The sequence below is a fragment of the Haliaeetus leucocephalus genome, unplaced genomic scaffold (genome assembly GCF_000737465.1).
Source record: "Haliaeetus leucocephalus isolate CR32 unplaced genomic scaffold, Haliaeetus_leucocephalus-4.0 Scaffold262, whole genome shotgun sequence".
Lineage (NCBI taxonomy): Eukaryota > Metazoa > Chordata > Aves > Accipitriformes > Accipitridae > Haliaeetus > Haliaeetus leucocephalus.
The window spans coordinates 5,767,314-5,784,217 of NW_010972698.1; the positions used below are offsets into that span (position 1 = coordinate 5,767,314).

The 16,904-nt window shown below is 44.7% G+C and overlaps 1 protein-coding gene across 2 annotated transcripts in view; it reads left to right on the forward strand.

Annotated features, from left to right (window-relative positions):
• Nucleotides 1-16,904, forward strand: part of GRIA3 (glutamate receptor, ionotropic, AMPA 3) — a 152,821-nt gene that overhangs the window by 117,454 nt on the left and 18,463 nt on the right. The window contains exons 13-14 of one of the 2 annotated variants that reach the window (XM_010568971.1): nt 14,425-14,672; nt 15,232-15,346. In XM_010568971.1, coding sequence (XP_010567273.1) covers nt 14,425-14,672; nt 15,232-15,346 — 363 coding nt within the window. The remainder of the gene's footprint in view (nt 1-14,424; nt 14,673-15,231; nt 15,347-16,904) is intronic. The other variant, XM_010568972.1, reaches the window with a different exon arrangement.

Consider the following 16,904-nt stretch of genomic DNA (forward strand, 5'->3'; position numbering starts at 1 on the left):
ACCAGCATCTGGCTGTGGCTGTGTCAGGCAGTCAGGGGCGAAACTTTTGTACCCCAGAACGCTGGTCTGTATTCATCTCGGTTAGGGAAATGCTGGGTTTGCAATATTTGGGCGTAGGGGGGAGTATTCACCTTTATTTAAGATCATCCTTTCTTTCTCCACTTGCCAAGCCACAGGGTAAACTGCAGAGAGTTTGGTGAGGGTCATTAAAAACTCTAAATACGACCTCAGACCACTTTTATGTACCTAAAAACGTTGCGACCTGGAAAGCTCTCATTTCTGGCCTTTCCAAGGGTGAACTGAAATGCTCAGCCCTTTCAGGGAGCTCTTGGTTCTCTCTCAGCAGTGCCAATCAGATGCTATTTAAACCAGCATTTTTTTCTGTAAAAAAGTGGTCAGTGCTGCCTGTCACCCACACTGGCCAGGTGCAAGTGTGAGAGAGGAGGGAGACAAAAAAAACCCTTGCTGCTGTCGGCTGATGAAACACTGAGGGCTCCTTGAATAAATACCGAGGGCTCCTTAAATTTCCTTAAAATTTCAATACACAACCACACACAGACAGACACACATGTATGTATAAATCTGATGTAAAGCTGGAAGTGAATGCAGAGGTATTTTATAAAGCTTTTGTACTCTGCCTTACTTCTATGTTATGTCTTTATATAAAAATAGGTACTCAGTAGTTCTTAATTAACTGTGGTGGCCCGTATGTTACAACAGCTTCTGTTTGTATTAAAACCCTGTAAGATAAACACTGACCTCGTAAGGGTGACATGAGTGTGTAAAAATTTGTATTCTGTTTAATTATCAGTCTGAGGCAGTATTATCTGCACAGCGATAATTAGTTGAGTGGACCTGTCAGAAGAGGTAGCACAACTTGATTAGAAATACTGGTGCTGTTTACAGTCACTATACTGTTCTTATGGGGGAAAAAAAATCTTCTTTTGAATATCTTGTTACCGTTAATACAGAAAGAGGGATCGTATGGGGGTGTTTCTTCATTTCCTTAATAGTTTGACATAACAAGGAAATCCCTTCTCACCAAGAGATCAAAGGAGCATGCTTGGTGTGAAAGGATACAAAGTCTAGTAAATGTATGAATACTTTGTTGTGCTGTTGATAGTCTTGAGATGAGCTGTGACTCTCTCCTGGTGCTGGCGGCAGCAGGGCTGTAAATGAGGACGATCTGTCAGGAGCTGCCAGCTCCGTCAGGCGGGGAGAGGAGTCGGATGGGGAGGGAGGAGAGCGGAGCCCCGGGAGCGGTGGAGCGGGGCATCACGCCTGCTCCGAGCGATCCCGATGGGCCAAGTGGGAAGGAGAATGGGCCCTAAGTGGTGCTTCTCTCTCCTCAGCGTTCTCAAGGCACACAACATAATTTCAGTTGTATTAACTTTTGCAGAGTAATTAATTTGAATAGAGTGATGCAGCCATGAAGCTGTTGTAATTAGAGTCTTCTTCAGTTGATTTGAGAAGGGCAAAAGCTTTGCCTTAGATTAAATGCATATGTTCACATAAATACTTCGTTGTACAGTCTTTATTAGCTACTTAATAAGATGTAATGATGGCTGAAACTTGAAATAACTCTTAGAGGGCACTTGGTTTCTGAGCACCTGCTGCACAGACTATGCCGGCTCTGTGGTTTGGGATACTTTTCTCCCTGTAAGCTCTTTTCTCACTAGTACTCGAGCATCGGTGGGAGGGATAGTGGTCTGAGTCAGAAAAAGCCACGAGTGCTCCTGGGTACAGCGTGATGCTTATTCCCTCTGTGAGGGGAATATCCTCCTCCGCCCATTCCCCACCAGCATTTAATCAATTTAAGCAACAGTTGGCTGAGCCGGTCAGGGTCATCTACCCAGTGAGAAAGGACGTTTCTAACTGAGGGGATGGCTACGTCAGCGAGTCAGTGCAATCCTTACTCACACTGGTTGTCTATGCATATGTACACACGCTCTGGCTGTGGCATGTGAGAGATAGCTAAATCTTCCCTAGAGATGGGAGAAGTTGGCTGGCTGTGAGCAGGAGGTCAGCACGTGTGTAGAGACACCAAGAAGAGTAACTTGGCTTCATAGCAGGGCCGTGACTTCACACAGGAGGTGCAGGACAGTCTCTCCAAGATCCCATAAAGAAGCTTGTATGGGTATATCTCTTCCTAGAGCTATAAAGCTAAAATGATTCTCAAACAAAGATATGAGTCAGATATTGATCTTAATGGCTGCTGTTGGCCAGTGAAAGGTGCCAGACTGACAACAGCAAAGAAAAATTGCCTCCTAATGCATCATAGAGGGACAACACGTAAATGACCTTCAGATACCCACCATCTTGTCTGTGTGTGCTAGACGGAGCTCCTTTAGAGCCTTCGGTCCATGGCTCCTTTCTGCCAACCCCATTTCCAGCTAGGATCACTTCTGAAGGTTTCTTTGACAGTGTGGATACCTATCTGCTAGGAACTGGACCGATACCAGCACCTCATTTCAGAGGAACAGATGGTAATGACTTTCAGCCACTTCAGACCTGGGCAGACTCCAGCTAGTGACCTATTTTATCCTCTTGGCTGTTTCCCTAAACATCACAATGTCTCCCAGATAGATGCTATCCCAGCTATGTAGGTTAGAGCTAGATACAGCATTGCTGTTTCAGGCGTGCACGATGACTGCTGTCGGCGTGACGTTGCTCTCACAGTTATGACGAGAGAGCTTGGGTTTTGTAATTTTGTTTTTCACAGCAGGCACTATTCACGCTGCTCACTTGCTGGTGACTCTGCATTAGGCCATTTGTCCCCCCAGTATATCTAAGAACCGAATGAGCCTGCCTGTATTTTCTTGGTTGTTGCTTGTTTCTGCTCAGAAACGTTTTACATTTTGTGCTAATTAGCTTATAAAGGCATTTAAATGGCAATCAATAGATTATATCAATTCCCTTTTGGCTTTCAAAGGGCACTCATCCATATTGAAAAGGAGAAGAAAGAGCCTCTCCTTAGATATTTATTAACATACAGTCTCAGATTAAGGAGTCCAGAATCCTTCTTCCTCTTTCTTGAAAATTGGCAAAGGCGTGTACTAGAAAGCAATTTCACTTCACTAAGCTACTACTTTTAAGGGTGTATCTGTTAGAATTAACTTCTTCTAATACATTCAATTAAAGCTTCAACATATCTGAGCAGCTCATCAAATCAATATAACACCCTTTAATCCAAATTCAGCACTGAGCCTAAGTATAATACCACAGTCTAATAGGTTTCACACCTCCAATATGCATATATTCAAAAGGCATGACCTTTACAACCAATTAGTAATTCTTATGTAAACGTGGCTGTATTTAAACTTCAGTAGAAGCAGAATGTGTTTCTAGACATCTGGAAATATAAATTGCTCTTGAATTTATGGTGATTTCTTTTAATTGATACCAGATATCTGTGTTAAGAGGCTTCGGTAAAATAATTTGCAAGATATGTGTTTGATCACTGACAAACACAGCTGACCCGCTAGTGCACTTCACTGAAAACCTGACATTTCAGAAGGTCCTGGAAATTGCTCTCACGTGACAAGGCTTTACAGGTTGAAATATTGAGGCAGGTAACACGTAGCATGATCTTGCATTAGGTCCTTCTCCCTTTTACGGGAAATTGAAGGCGGCTCATATTACACCATTACCAATATAGTTAATCACTGTTAACTAAAACTAAGGAAAAAGGAGGCTTCAAAGGACTTGATTTTATTGTATGGTATTTTATTGTAGAACTTTGTATTTTTCTCAGCAATAGTTTCAATGATGTCCCTGACAAAATGACTCTGCTACCCAATGGCTCCCCCATGCCTCAGATGTAATGACTTGCCGCTCTGAAGTCAGTTCCTAATTTTTTGTCCTGGAAACGGCATTAATTGCCAGGCCTGTTAGGAGTTTCAGTAGAAAGGCCAAAGATCCTTTGGACATGATGGTTCCTGCTCTTACAGTTGGTTATTCCTACCTGGCACTGATGTTCCTGAGTATTGGATAGAGAGTTTGACACTGACATTGCTTCTGCTGTTGATAAAAACTTTAGGCTCGGTGCCTGGAGGAGTCAAACAGGCTGACAGCCTTCAGGCACAGCTTAGGTACTTCAGATATTATTTTTACAATTTTTTTGCAACGTGGTACAAAATTCACAGCTACGGCTAAGGTCTCCCTTACTTCAGGACACATGGGAGTGATAGCTGACTTGAGGACACCGAGGAGTCTGTACATGCTTTCCTTGTGCCTCTTGTGTGAAGCCTTCACTTCTCATTGCACCTGAGTGGCCTGGCCAGACACTTCAGTAGTATTTTGTTCTTAATTAATGTTTTGTGAGAAGACGATGCTGTTCTTTTACGCCTTTGTGGGCACTTTCAGCACTTGAAATTCCTCTTCCATCAGTTTTCTCAAAAAGTGTTTTTTTCTCAAAAAGTGGTTGTTTCCAAACCAGGTTCAAATGTGAGGCCTTTCTGGACTTCATATAGACATAAGATATGATATAAAACTACAATTTTTAGGACACAGAAGTCATGTTAAGGATGGCCCCTAAGATGGTCCCCCTTTTTTCTCTCTTCTTGGTTTCACCAAGTCTGAATAGTTCAGCAAGAGCAGACAGAAAAGCGTGAGATGCCCTGGCAAGAGGCTTTGCATTTCTCTCTGCAGCTCTGGTCGCCCATGCTGAGGAAAGGTGCTTTGACGCGGAAACAGGTACCAGAAAAAGCATGTAAATATGGTAAGGGGATTGGTGAGGTATCTTTTGAAAAGAACTTTTAAGTACAGCTTGTTTAGCTGGTAAAACTAAAGCCGACACAGGAAACAATTTGTTCGAAAGAAAAGAAAAAAACACCAGACAGATTAGCACCAAAGCGAAAAATAAACATTTATCTGAAAAAACAGTGGAAGAGCAAATGAACAGGTTGACCCAAAATTCCTTGGAAATTAAAAAAACCTTCCTTAAACCCATCAAAAGGATTTTGAAATACCTTCCACTAAAAGCACTTGGGGTAACTAAAGCCTCGGCTCCTGTTCAGGCCGGTGGGGCTGTACGAGGCGGGGCTGCGGCGGCACCGGTGACACCGGCGGGTCCCTCCCGGCTCCAAAGAGCAAAGAGCCACGGGATCCCACCCCAGGTGGCAGGGGGCCGGGAGGGCTCCCCATCACGGTCCGTCCCGGGGACCCTCGGTAAGGGCAGGCTGTGGCGGGTGAGGCTGGTCCCACGGAGGGACAGCCGGGCAGGAGCACAGCACCATCCAGACCCATTAGGGAGAGAGGGAGAAATAACGACCGTAACGCGTCCTGAAGCACTAGCGTGTTACACCCAGGTATGAGATAAAGAGCTCATTGCTTTCCTCTGATGATAAGGTTGCGTGAAGACAAGAGGTAAGGGAAATAAATTCTACCGGCAAGCGGTTTAGGTAAGGAAAAGCCTTGAGTTATGAGCCAATAGCTGCCGTGTGATTTTTATGCGTTCTCTGCAATCAAACGATATTGAGATCATTGTTAGAGCTTATTAAAAATACCATAGTGAACTCTGCGCGTGCAGCGCTAAGGGTTTCATCTGTAGTTAAACTCTTTGATTTTTAATTTCAAAATCACTTTGCTACTGAAGATGAAGGACTTGTTTCTAGCACAGCATTCACACAAATGCTTTGCTTTTGCCTTTGGATAAAACTATGATTAGCAGTTTTAAGCTTTCTGTGTTCTTGGCATTGAGCGAAACAACACAGTCATCGTAACAAACGCTTGACAAAAATATAGAAGTGTGTTTGCATTTATGGACTTTAAAGAACAGAACATTGCAGAAAAGCGATAGCTTCAAATATGAGCTGTATAGGTCTTTGGTAGGCGACGTGGCAGAGATTAATCAGAAAAAGTACTGTGGTTTAACTGTTTTTCAACACAGAAGGCGTGAAAAACTTATTCACCCATATATTCTCTCTCCCTTCCCTGTTTGATATAGGTGGGAGTGTGCACAAATATTAGAAGGTGAATGTATGTGTGCAGAGAGATCACAGCCTCTCCATTGCATGAATGATAGATGGTCTACGTGTGGGGGTTTTCTTTTTTTTCTTAATCTGTTGAACCTCCTTTCTGCCACACAGCTAACAGGCAGTTTTAAGACAGCAGGAAACCAAATGTGACATAATTACAAAAGAAATGGTTTCCCATGAAGTGATCTAATGTCTTTAAGCCTATAGATTGGAGAGGAAAATGTATCCTTACGGGAACTAAAATTAACAGCTCATCCATCATGCCCTCCTTGGAAAGGAAACGTTTGGATGGTACAGGGGTTAAGGTGGCTGAACCGTTTTACTAATTTCAGCAGACAGGCCAGGGTTTAACGAAGCTTTCAGTCAACACTCAATAACAAATATTTGAATAAATCTCTGCTTTATCCGCAATAACCGATGGCATTTGTCTATCAGCTCTACTTGCGTAGAGCTATGTCTCGGCCCCACCGTGGAGGTGAGGGGTTTCCCTGGGTCAGGTGTGGACGCAGCCCACAGTGAAGCCCGGCACAGCAGCTGGCAGTGGGTTAACGCTGTAACTGTGTCTGCAGCACCGAGTGGAAGCAGAGAGCGCCTCGGGGAAAAAACCACTTGCTGTTTGAATGCTCTACTTTTCAGAGAGCAGCTCTATGATAATGGTAATGACATTGCTCAAGACAGCGAGGACCCTGGTTTTTCAAGTCTCTCCTACTTTACGTAATGCTGCTGTGTCACATTAATACATGCTTGTTAGGGATTCATTTAAAATACATGGGTGCTGATAAATTGCTCACAGCGCTGCTACTGTTACTTTTGCATAATTAGAAAATACGTGAAGGTTTAGAAACTCTAATGATGTGAATATGAAACATCCCCTCTTGCAGTCCACTGGGATTTCTCCATCATTGCCTGTATATTGGGCTATTCTGTCTGGAGCTGAAAACTCATTAGACCTGACAGTGTTCAGATCGTGTGCTGGAAACGCCGTTCTCTGTTAATTTATTACGGGCCAAATCCAGAGCAGGGCTGGTGTGCTGCTCGGTTGCCCAGACAAGAGTACTCTGCTAAATATGTCACTGCTGGAAAGATGCCCCTTAGCCCGAAGGCTGACGTAATCCCTCCGGCCGGCTCGGGTGCGAGCTGCCTCCTGCTCCCTGGGCAGGCAGACGGATGGACGGACGGACGGACAGGCCTGCAGAGCGCAGCGGTCCCCGGCAGTGCCACCCAGCCCCTCTCGTCTCCCCACGCAGCCGCTGCCTCGGGGAGAGCACTGGCTCTGGCCGTGAATCACAGAGGATTTACAAAGGCAGCTTGTCTCTTGGTAAAGACTTTCATTTTAATTTCCCAATCAGTATTGCAACGGGGAGGAATGGATGGTAGCAATAAAGTGAGGAGATGGATATAGGCGTCGTCTGAGGTTCAGTGTTGTGCCAGGAAAGGATGTCTTAAAATCTTGATTTACGTTCTGCTGCTCAGACTGTTCCTGACATGTCAGCGACGTCTAGTTACAGCCGGAGTGACTCTTTGCTTGTCTGTTTGTGTGAGCGGAGCTCACTCCGCAAAAGATCTCTGTTAAAGCAGCTACTGCACGTTACCTGCCTGCTGCCAAAGCTCACGTTTTCAAAATGACCGTGATACACAGGAAAAGAAAACCCTTACAATATTGTATTATCTCTGGAAGATAAAGTTTCTTTTATAATCGGGCCACTATGTATGTCAGGTGGGGAACGACGGTAGTGTCGCTGAAGCCTGGAGGGGATTTTTGCAGGCTGCTTCCCCAGCTGCCTGTGCGTGCGGTGCTGCCGTTGACCCTCCTTCCCCACCGCCGCCTCCTCCACGAGCTCCTGCCGGACCCCCGGACCCCCGGACCCCCATCCCTGGTCCCGTCAGGGGAGAAACACTGCCCGTGGGTCGAGAGGGCTGCCTCCGAACGACAGAAACTGTCCTTGCAGCCCCCGTACAGGCGGTGTCTGAATCTTGACTTAGGGGATCCTAGAGGAAAGCGGCAGCCCCGAGGTTTGTGGGACTCATCTTTCGGCTCTCTGGGCTTCATTTGCCCCAATTGGGAAAGGAAGATGCCAATTCTAAAGCAGAAGTTATAACGTCGTTAATTTGAACAACAAACCAACATGACAATGTCTCTCATCACAAACTTAACTGTGCCATATTATTATTCACCACTTTACCCTTTCTTTTACATTTATGCATATGTTATCAAACATTTGTGTATTCCTACAAATACACAGACTACTTTACATACGCATGCTTATCTGTGGCATCCCATAAATTCATAAACTGTGGGTAGAGTTTGGTAGGTTTAGGGGTTGGCCTTGCTAAGGACAAATGTCCTGTGCATGCTCATGGCATCTGACCTACTTTCTTCTGACGAGAACGTAATAAAAACAAGAGGTTCATGTAATGATGGGATTGATTTTTCTGTCCATATAGGTAAGTAAACTGCTGGCATCACAAGTTATGTGGCTAAAAGCTGTGACATTGATCTGTTAGACTTTGCCCTATGACCTTCAGTAAGGGACATCTCTGCTTTCACGTCCGCCCTTGGGGACTAATGGTGCCCTCTGGCCTTCGTGAAACCTGTTTTTTCTTTCTCAGTGAAGAGCTTGGAAATCTCAGGCAGAGGGACCTTGCTAGTAATATTTATCATGTTATTATTACGAATGTAGCATCATTAGGCCAGCCTCCGCGTGCTCCAGAGCTGGCCCTGGGCTGGGGGCTCCGACCACTGTCCCTCGCTCCCCCCAGAGGCAGCTGTGGCGGGGGGGGCTCGACATCAGGCTCGCGGGGGAGCGGAAAGGCGTCAAATCAAAGCCTTATCCAAAAGACCAAGACCATGGCAGCCACTCCGTTGCAGTTTGCCGTATTGAAAGTCGAAGAAAGCCGCCGCCTAAAACGGATGGATCTCAAAGTGGTCCCCAAGCCAGACAACAGCGGTGGTACCAAGGCAGTCTTCTGGCATTTTTTCACTCCTGGTTAGTAACTTGCTTTTTAATGGTTCATAAGCTACTGGATTCATTAGCTACTGTAGAAGAGCTAATTGCACACGTGGAAGAAAAGCAATGAGTGATGATAATGAAGCTAAGGTTCACACTTAACTACCTAAGTTCATATCAGTGAGGCATGCATCTATATAAAGGCAGCGTGTATTATTCAGATTAAATACCTGCACTGGTTTTAGTACGGACCTTTGTGTTTTGTATCAGCAACATCTGTCTGCCTTAGGGCTATAAATTTCCCTTGTTAAAGAGCTATAAAGTGGTCATAGGGCTGGTGTAGCAGAGGAGTGTGTTAACTCTGCTGCTTTAGGTCCTTTATCGATGTCTCTGCCTACCGTTGTGTGCATGCCGTGGTTAGGATGCTCCGTCCGCTTTGCACAGGTCTCACTCTCATTTGCTGCACTTCCCTGTTGGATTTGCTGCATTTCAATGTATGCTGGCCTACTCCAAAGTATATTAAAGTTTACATAGCCCGGACCCAGCCCTGACACCAGGCAGCTGTAACTACCTTCCTTCTGGGTCTTCTTAGACTTCTTAGTTCCATTTCTTAGACTGATACTGCCCAGCATGAAACATTCTCCTGTTCTTCCTTATAGCCCAGCTCCTGGGTTACTGGGGGGACCTTATCTCTTTCTTTCCCCACTCTTTTTTTTTTAAGCTTGTTTATCACTCTGTTTTGAAGACAGAGGTAAAAAATATAACATCAGTATAATCTAAAATTTTAAGCATACAGAGTAAAAAAGAATATATAAATGAATTTTAAAAGTAAAATGGATTTGGGTGAATTTGGCTCATGACTGGGTGATCAATAATCACCTATAAGAGAACATTTTTAGGTTGACTACTGGGAAATAATTTCCTGGTGCCTGTCATAAGAAACAAAGGACCATTTTGGTCATTTTAATAAAATATCCCAACAGGGTGCATGAGGCGGGCATTTTGAAGAAGACTTGCAGGTTGCGGAGAAGGTGGCAGAGAGGGCGAAAGGTTCTAAAATAGGCAAAGGGCATCCCTGTGACATACTTTAACTATAGAGGAAAAATGCTGTTTCTTTCAAATATAGTAGCTTCACCACTACTCAGTAGTGGAGGAGGTGACGCGGTGTCACTTTTAGCAGAAGCACGAGACAGATGTCTGCAGAGGGGGAAAGGTAACTCGGTCATTGGGAGAAGGCTTCAGTCACAAAGATATTTTAGAGCTAAATTTAACCAATGTCAAGGAATCGTCCAAGATGTGCTGGGTTTTGCGGTGTATCTCTAGGCGGTTTGGGATGTGCGAAAGTGAAAACAAGGCACCTGGTCCCGCTCGGCTGGAGCCAGGTTTGTGGGTGCTGGGTTTTTGTCGTTGTTGAACGGATTGAAGAAATAACGGCAACCGAGAGGTAAACCTGCCTCCTTCCCGCTGCCTGTAACGCGCGCGCCCAGCCACGCTTTTTGGTGCTGGGGCACACCATGGGTTTGTTGGATTTTTCGTTTCCGTGCTGGAGCCAACCGCACGTCAAAACTAGCAGAATTGGAATGAAAGGCGCTGTTAAAATTGTGGACCGATTGAATTGACGCCTTCTTTTAAAATGAACGCGTCGCTACCCAGAAGCAGCGTGTGTTTAGGTACCGGTTAGTAACGGGCCAAGTGAAGGGACTCCTCAGCGTGAGAGCTGCTGGCTCTGCCGACACAAAAAGGAGCTGCCTCCACCCGTGTGCTGAGCTGTGTGCGGCTCATACTTCTGCATAAACATCTCCAAAGAAAGAAAAAAGCCAGCGCTATTGACAAAGCAAAGGCCAGCTCTATTTATATCTGCAGTAAGGCCGCGATAATGAAAAGATGCTTTAATGTGTCCCAAGGCCTAGATGAAACACTGAAAATGTTGCTTTTAAGAAAAAAAATGATAATAATATCCCCTTGAAATGTGTGTGACGGACTTCTTGAGAGCAATATCAAAGAACTGAGATAGGAGTTGCAGAGCATAGGGAGTTACTGCAGTTATGGGCTTTGAATTGGTTTAAATCTTTGCTTTTAAGCTTTTTTTCTAAATATCTCTTTAAAAGTAGCACTTTAATGAGAGGGAAAATGTTTTACTGCCACTGAACTCTAGCAGCAGTGCAGATCTGTCAGACCTTACCTTATTCTGGAGTGTAAATCCTTTCTCGATGGTCGCTCCTGCTGTCTGGCCCCTCTGGCAGGTGTCAGACTGCTGGGGGGCACGCAGGCGCTGGGGGGGTGCCCTGAACATCTGCAGGGGAGGACAGATGGGTGAAAATGTTCTTTCAGCCCAGGATTTGCAGCTAGCTAGAAAGGAAAGACATTTTCCTTTTCTGAAAGTCTTTTAGGGGCTTCTGGGGGTTTTTTTGGAGGCAATTGGAAAAATGGAAAAAGGAAAATATTTACTCAAAATACCGTCTTTCATTTCATCTCGTGTCTTTGACCAGCTTTAGTCAACTGGTCATCTCATGTTGTTGAGCAGGTGTAAAACACGGCTCCTGGGGCAGAAAAGGCCCTCGAGCACTTCGGAGCAGGTTTGCAGGTTTCACAGCTCCTCCAGTGGCACTGTCCCTTCCTCTAAGAAGCCTCATCATAAATCCTTATTTTGGCCTCATTCTGAATTTAGGGGAACGGCTGCAAAGAGCAGCGCTAACCGAGCAGGACGCAGTGGTCGGAGCCCATCACCTCACTGGTCCCCACTCCCGGGACGTCCGTGGGTCCTCTCCCAGTCTCCCCCAGTCAGGCTCTGGCCACTCCGACCGCTTCAAAACCAATACGTGGCCGATGCGTTTTATTTTAACCATTCCCAGTCAATACCTGCTGTGTTCATTTCTAGCATGCATTTTTGTCTACTTCTGCTAGATCAGGCTGCTATACTCATTTAGTTAATTCGATAATAACAAGATATTATGAAAATCCCACTTGGCAGAAGAAGAGGTGGGCAATGATCATATAGAAATGTGCTGATTTTTATTAACCGCATCATCCAAAAGAGTTAAACAAAGGGAGCAAACTATAAAGCTTAGGCTATTTGTTAAAGTTGAAAGAGGTCTGGTTTTGAGTGGTGGAATTTGGTTTTTTGAAGCATGAATGATGATATTCACCCTTTGCCCTTGGAGCAGAGAATGTGCTTTGTTTGGACCATTTGCAGCCCTGAGCATGCTGTTGGCACTCATCAGATAACTGTTATTATTAACAATGCACAGATGTATTGGCAATTGCTTTTAGGTAGTCAGGCCAGCTGGAAAGAGTATGAAAGAACTTATTAAAGAGAGGTATTCTGGTGTGAGTTAGAAGATGAAAAGGAAAAGAAATTCTGGTTTGTCTGTGTAGTTAAAGGCACACTCTGCAGAGGAAAACAAGCAAAAGCATATGTAGTGCATGCGCAATTTTTAAAGGCTAACCACTTTAGCTTGCTGAGAGATATAAAGAGTAAAGCTGTATTTTTACCTTCCTTTTGTCCCTTAAATGCCCATTTGCAAATATGAACGGGCAGGTGCGCTTGTATTATTTATGTTAAAAGAAGATGAAGGTTGTAAGGACAAGCACCTTGAAACTAGGACAGTTTAACAATTTAACATCAGTATAATCTAAAATTGTAAACATGCGGAGTGAAAAAGGGAGAGCACACAAATGAATTTTAAAAGCAAAAGTGATTCAGGCGAATTTGGCTCATGACTGATGGTCCACAACAATCGCCTATCAGAGAGCATTTTTGAGCTGGAATTGCCAGAATTTTGGTTGCTCACGCAGCCTCCGTGTTGGCCAGCCAGGCTGTTTCCATCACCTTTCTGTGCGAGGGAGCTCCAGCGTACTCGGAGAGGGTGACTCGGGCTGGATTTATAAGCCCTTTCCCCCCACCACTTTTTCACTCCTGATGCTGGACAAAATGAAGCCGTACAGCCCATCTTTAGCCCAGAATTGCTCTCGGTTGAAATCCCTCATGCTTGTTTCTCGCCCCCCACCACCCAGCCAGCTCCAAACAGAGCCGCCCGGCATCGTTGTCCCTCTGATTTCCTATTGTCGGTTGGGCTGATTTTAATTGGTTTGCGTTTTCAGTTGTTTTTCAGCTCATCAGGAAGGATAATTAAAATAAACCCTTGCTCTCCGTGCTCCTCTCCATCCGTCCTAGCTTCACTAGCTGGGCTCGTTAATCTGAAGAACGGTGAAGGCAGGGCTTACTCCCTGTGAAATGTTTGGAGGCTGGTTGTTAAGCGTTACATTATTCAAAACACGTGAAATTGTCCTGAATGAGGAGGAAACACGTCTCGATCATCAAGCTGATGGACATTAACGGTCTTCTGCCACAAGTTTGTTAAATTTGAACTAGATTTAGCTGCTGCCTGCCTCATTCCCATTCTGCAAGGGAAGCTGTGGACAGGAAACTGGCAAGGAGTGGGAGGCATAAATTCGAGGTACCCACAGCTTGGACCGAACGCCTTATATAAATCCTTTGGATTTCTAGACTTTAGAGAAATACAGCTGGCATTACTGCCTTCTGTCAACCAAGCAGGAAAGTTTAACCCGTAGTCCAGGGTGTGAATGCTTAAGAGTCTGGAGGTGGCTTTAAGATCTGAGAATGGTTTAAATGTTACTGGTGAGGAAGAGGGAGAAGGGGACGTAACACGTTTCTCAACATTTCCAGGTTTACAAAACCCATATGCCGAGCTAGAAGCTGTTAGGATTGGCTCAGTCTCAAAAACGGGGAGAACAGGAAAAAAATAGATACACACACAACATGCAAGCAGTTAACCGGCAATTTTTTCAGTTTAGTGCTAATACTTGTGTTTGCTGTCTTTTAGGAAAATGTGAAACTGCATTTTGAAAGTTTGACTATTGATTCATAAAGGATTTTATAATTACTATTTATATCCCTCGTGTGAGCATCACTATTAGAAGCCAGTAGAGCTGTCCTGGTCTCCTGTATCATAGACCTGCCATCGCCGCTGTGAAAAGCGGACTCCTGCCTCGCTGGGAACTTGTAATAAGCAAATGTCAGTGTCTCCTAGCTGCCAGTTAGCAGAAAAACGAACGCTGAGAATTTGTGCGAAGAGGAGAGGCTTCCTTTGCATCTGTTGGCCATGACGGATGAGCTAGGATTTAACATCCTCCCTCTGGTTCGGTAGCAGAGCAGCGTGCAGGCGGATAAACCCACTGCAGAGCGGTAGCAGAGGCGCTGGAACGGGCACGCACCGTTTCTCATTCCGCCTGCCAGGCTGCCAATTACATGGCAATTAGTAGAATAAACGTCTGAGAGATGTTTCCCCCTCCCCGACAATGACCAATGGTTTGGTCATTGTTCAGGGGGCAATATGTCTCGCTCCGAGCTACCTTGACTTTTTTATTTGTTAGCCTTCGTCAGTTATAGGGTCTTAATTACACCCCTAAGCCCGAGGAGCTCGGTCTTGTGCCCTCGCCAACGTGGCTCTTCCTTTCCCTCCTTTCCTCTCTCCCAGAGGTCAAAAATAGCCGTCTACGAGAAAATGTGGTCGTACATGAAGTCGGCCGAGCCCTCGGTGTTCACCAAAACGACGGCGGACGGGGTGGCGAGGGTGAGGAAGTCGAAGGGGAAGTTTGCCTTCCTGCTGGAGTCGACGATGAACGAGTACATCGAGCAGCGCAAGCCCTGCGACACCATGAAAGTTGGCGGCAACCTGGATTCCAAGGGCTATGGTGTAGCAACCCCCAAAGGCTCAGCATTAAGGTGGGTGGAATAATATAACAATATCCATGTTGTTATAGTATTCCACCTACCCTGATGTATTGTGTTGTCATTTTCTTTCTTGTGGATTTTGAGGTAACTTTAAAGTTTAAAATCTTCAATATTCCATGGAGTTAAATAAGACGGTAAATTATGGTTTCGTTTATTTAATGCATCCATTTTTTTAGTGTTCTCTTCGTGTTGTCCTTTCTGATTGTTTGTTGCTGTTTTAATTTTACAGTTCAATGGCTTTTTCAATTTAAATGGTAAAAGCCGAGTTAACCTGCCATATGTGACGAATGTTAACTGCATGATGTGGTGTTCTTGTTACTTTTTTTCTCAAAGACGATTTCCCCATCCCGCACACTTCAGTTTTGAGCAAATGTTATCCTCCATGCCACCTTCCAATATTTAACCCTGTATTTGCTGTACAGACATTTTGATAGCTCCACGTTCTGTGAAATTTTAGCCAATTTGTCCTCTTGTGCTCCTTTTTTTATACGTTACGATTTCCTAAGCATTTGTGCATTTTTTCTTACAAGTTATGTTTTATCGTTTCAAGAAATGCTGTTAACCTGGCAGTATTAAAACTGAATGAGCAAGGCCTCTTGGACAAATTGAAAAACAAATGGTGGTACGACAAAGGAGAGTGCGGCAGCGGGGGAGGTGACTCCAAGGTCAGCCTCAATGTCACCACAATCGGGTACCTTAGCAAAGAGTAATCGGCAAGGCTGTTATTTTACTTCTCAAGGAAAAAAAAAAAAAAACACAACAGAAAAAAAACCAAAAAAGAACACAGATGAAAACCATTTGAATAATTGTGGTGGGGAAAAAAAAGCCATTTGCTTGCCCAGTAGCTCTTTCAAAGAAACGGTCTTATTTAATATCATCAGCAGGCTTGGTCAAGCTTGGAAACCTTATTTAACTAACAGATAGAAAGTCCAGTATTGGTGGGACCAACGCAGAGCAAATCAGTACTCGTGACTGTACAAGAAACCAGTGACCACATCTGGCCGCCATCCTAACCCCTGGAGGACAGGGCTTCAGTCCTTCTCCATGATTTAGCTGTGATGGAGAGCAGTTTTTGAGAGCCTGTTTTCACCAGGATCAGCTTTGCCAGCACAGACCTGGAGGCGAAAGGGCTCCCTTCTCCTTTGTTCTTTTGGGGAGGGGTCAAGCGAACCAGTACTAGCACGTGCTGGTTTGCTGGTCTGAACTGGTGCCCCTGGGAGGAAGCCTGGTCTCGGGAGAAGAGCTCCTTGGGTGCGTCTGTAGCTCAGGGAGGGAAAGGGTGGCTGCTCATCTAATCGCAGCGTGGGGACGAGATACAAGAGTTAAGCAACGATCATAGCAAAGACGTGGTGTTACGCAGAGACGGTAGTCACCTGTTAATGGTAAAAAAAAAGCAATAACAGCAATAATGTGTAAGGAGCTCGAGCTTGCAGTAGGCAAGGCTGAAACAAGAGATACGTTGCTTGCAACAGGGAAGTGTATTGATGCACTAAACTGGAAATGAATCTTAAGGAAAGAGGTTTTGGTAGTTTTGCCTAGAATATTCAAATGCCACCTTTTGTAGGTCACTGACCAGTCTCTGCACACACCTGTGCGGGAGCACTGCGTTCATGTTTGCTGTGCTTTTGAAACAGATGTGGATGAAAACCCTAGCTCCAGTGACAGCAGTGGCAAAGCTGTCACTGCCTTCCGCTGAGCCGAGGCTTCCCCCAGTCTTTCAGGCAGCCTCTACGGCAGCGAGACTCTCAAAGTTGCTTTAATAAGCTTGTGCATTGCAAAAATTAACTAGTGTGCTTTCATATTGCCAACCTTGCCCTGTAAAGCTGGCAGTTTCTGCAGTTTTTAACCTGGTGAGGAGAAGCTGTAGCTAGAGTAGGCTGGGCACTATTGGTCACCTGGAGTACAGGAATTACCAAGAAAATTAATTTACAATACATTGTTATACTGAAAAATACCAAGATTAATTTTCGTAGTGACACTCTCCTACAGCTAGTAAAACCAGTTCCTTAAGGAACAATAACCCCTAGTCTCTCTTATAAAAATGCTTCAGCTTTGGTCCAAAATCAATAATAACAGTATTTTCAGTAAACTGCAGATTTGCACAATTACTGCAAATTACTGCTGCATTCTATTAGTAAGAGTTGCTTACAGTTGGCTACGTAGGAAATTACTCAGCTACTCATCTCTGATGTTAGCAAAAGCCACTGTGTAATAATAAAGGAA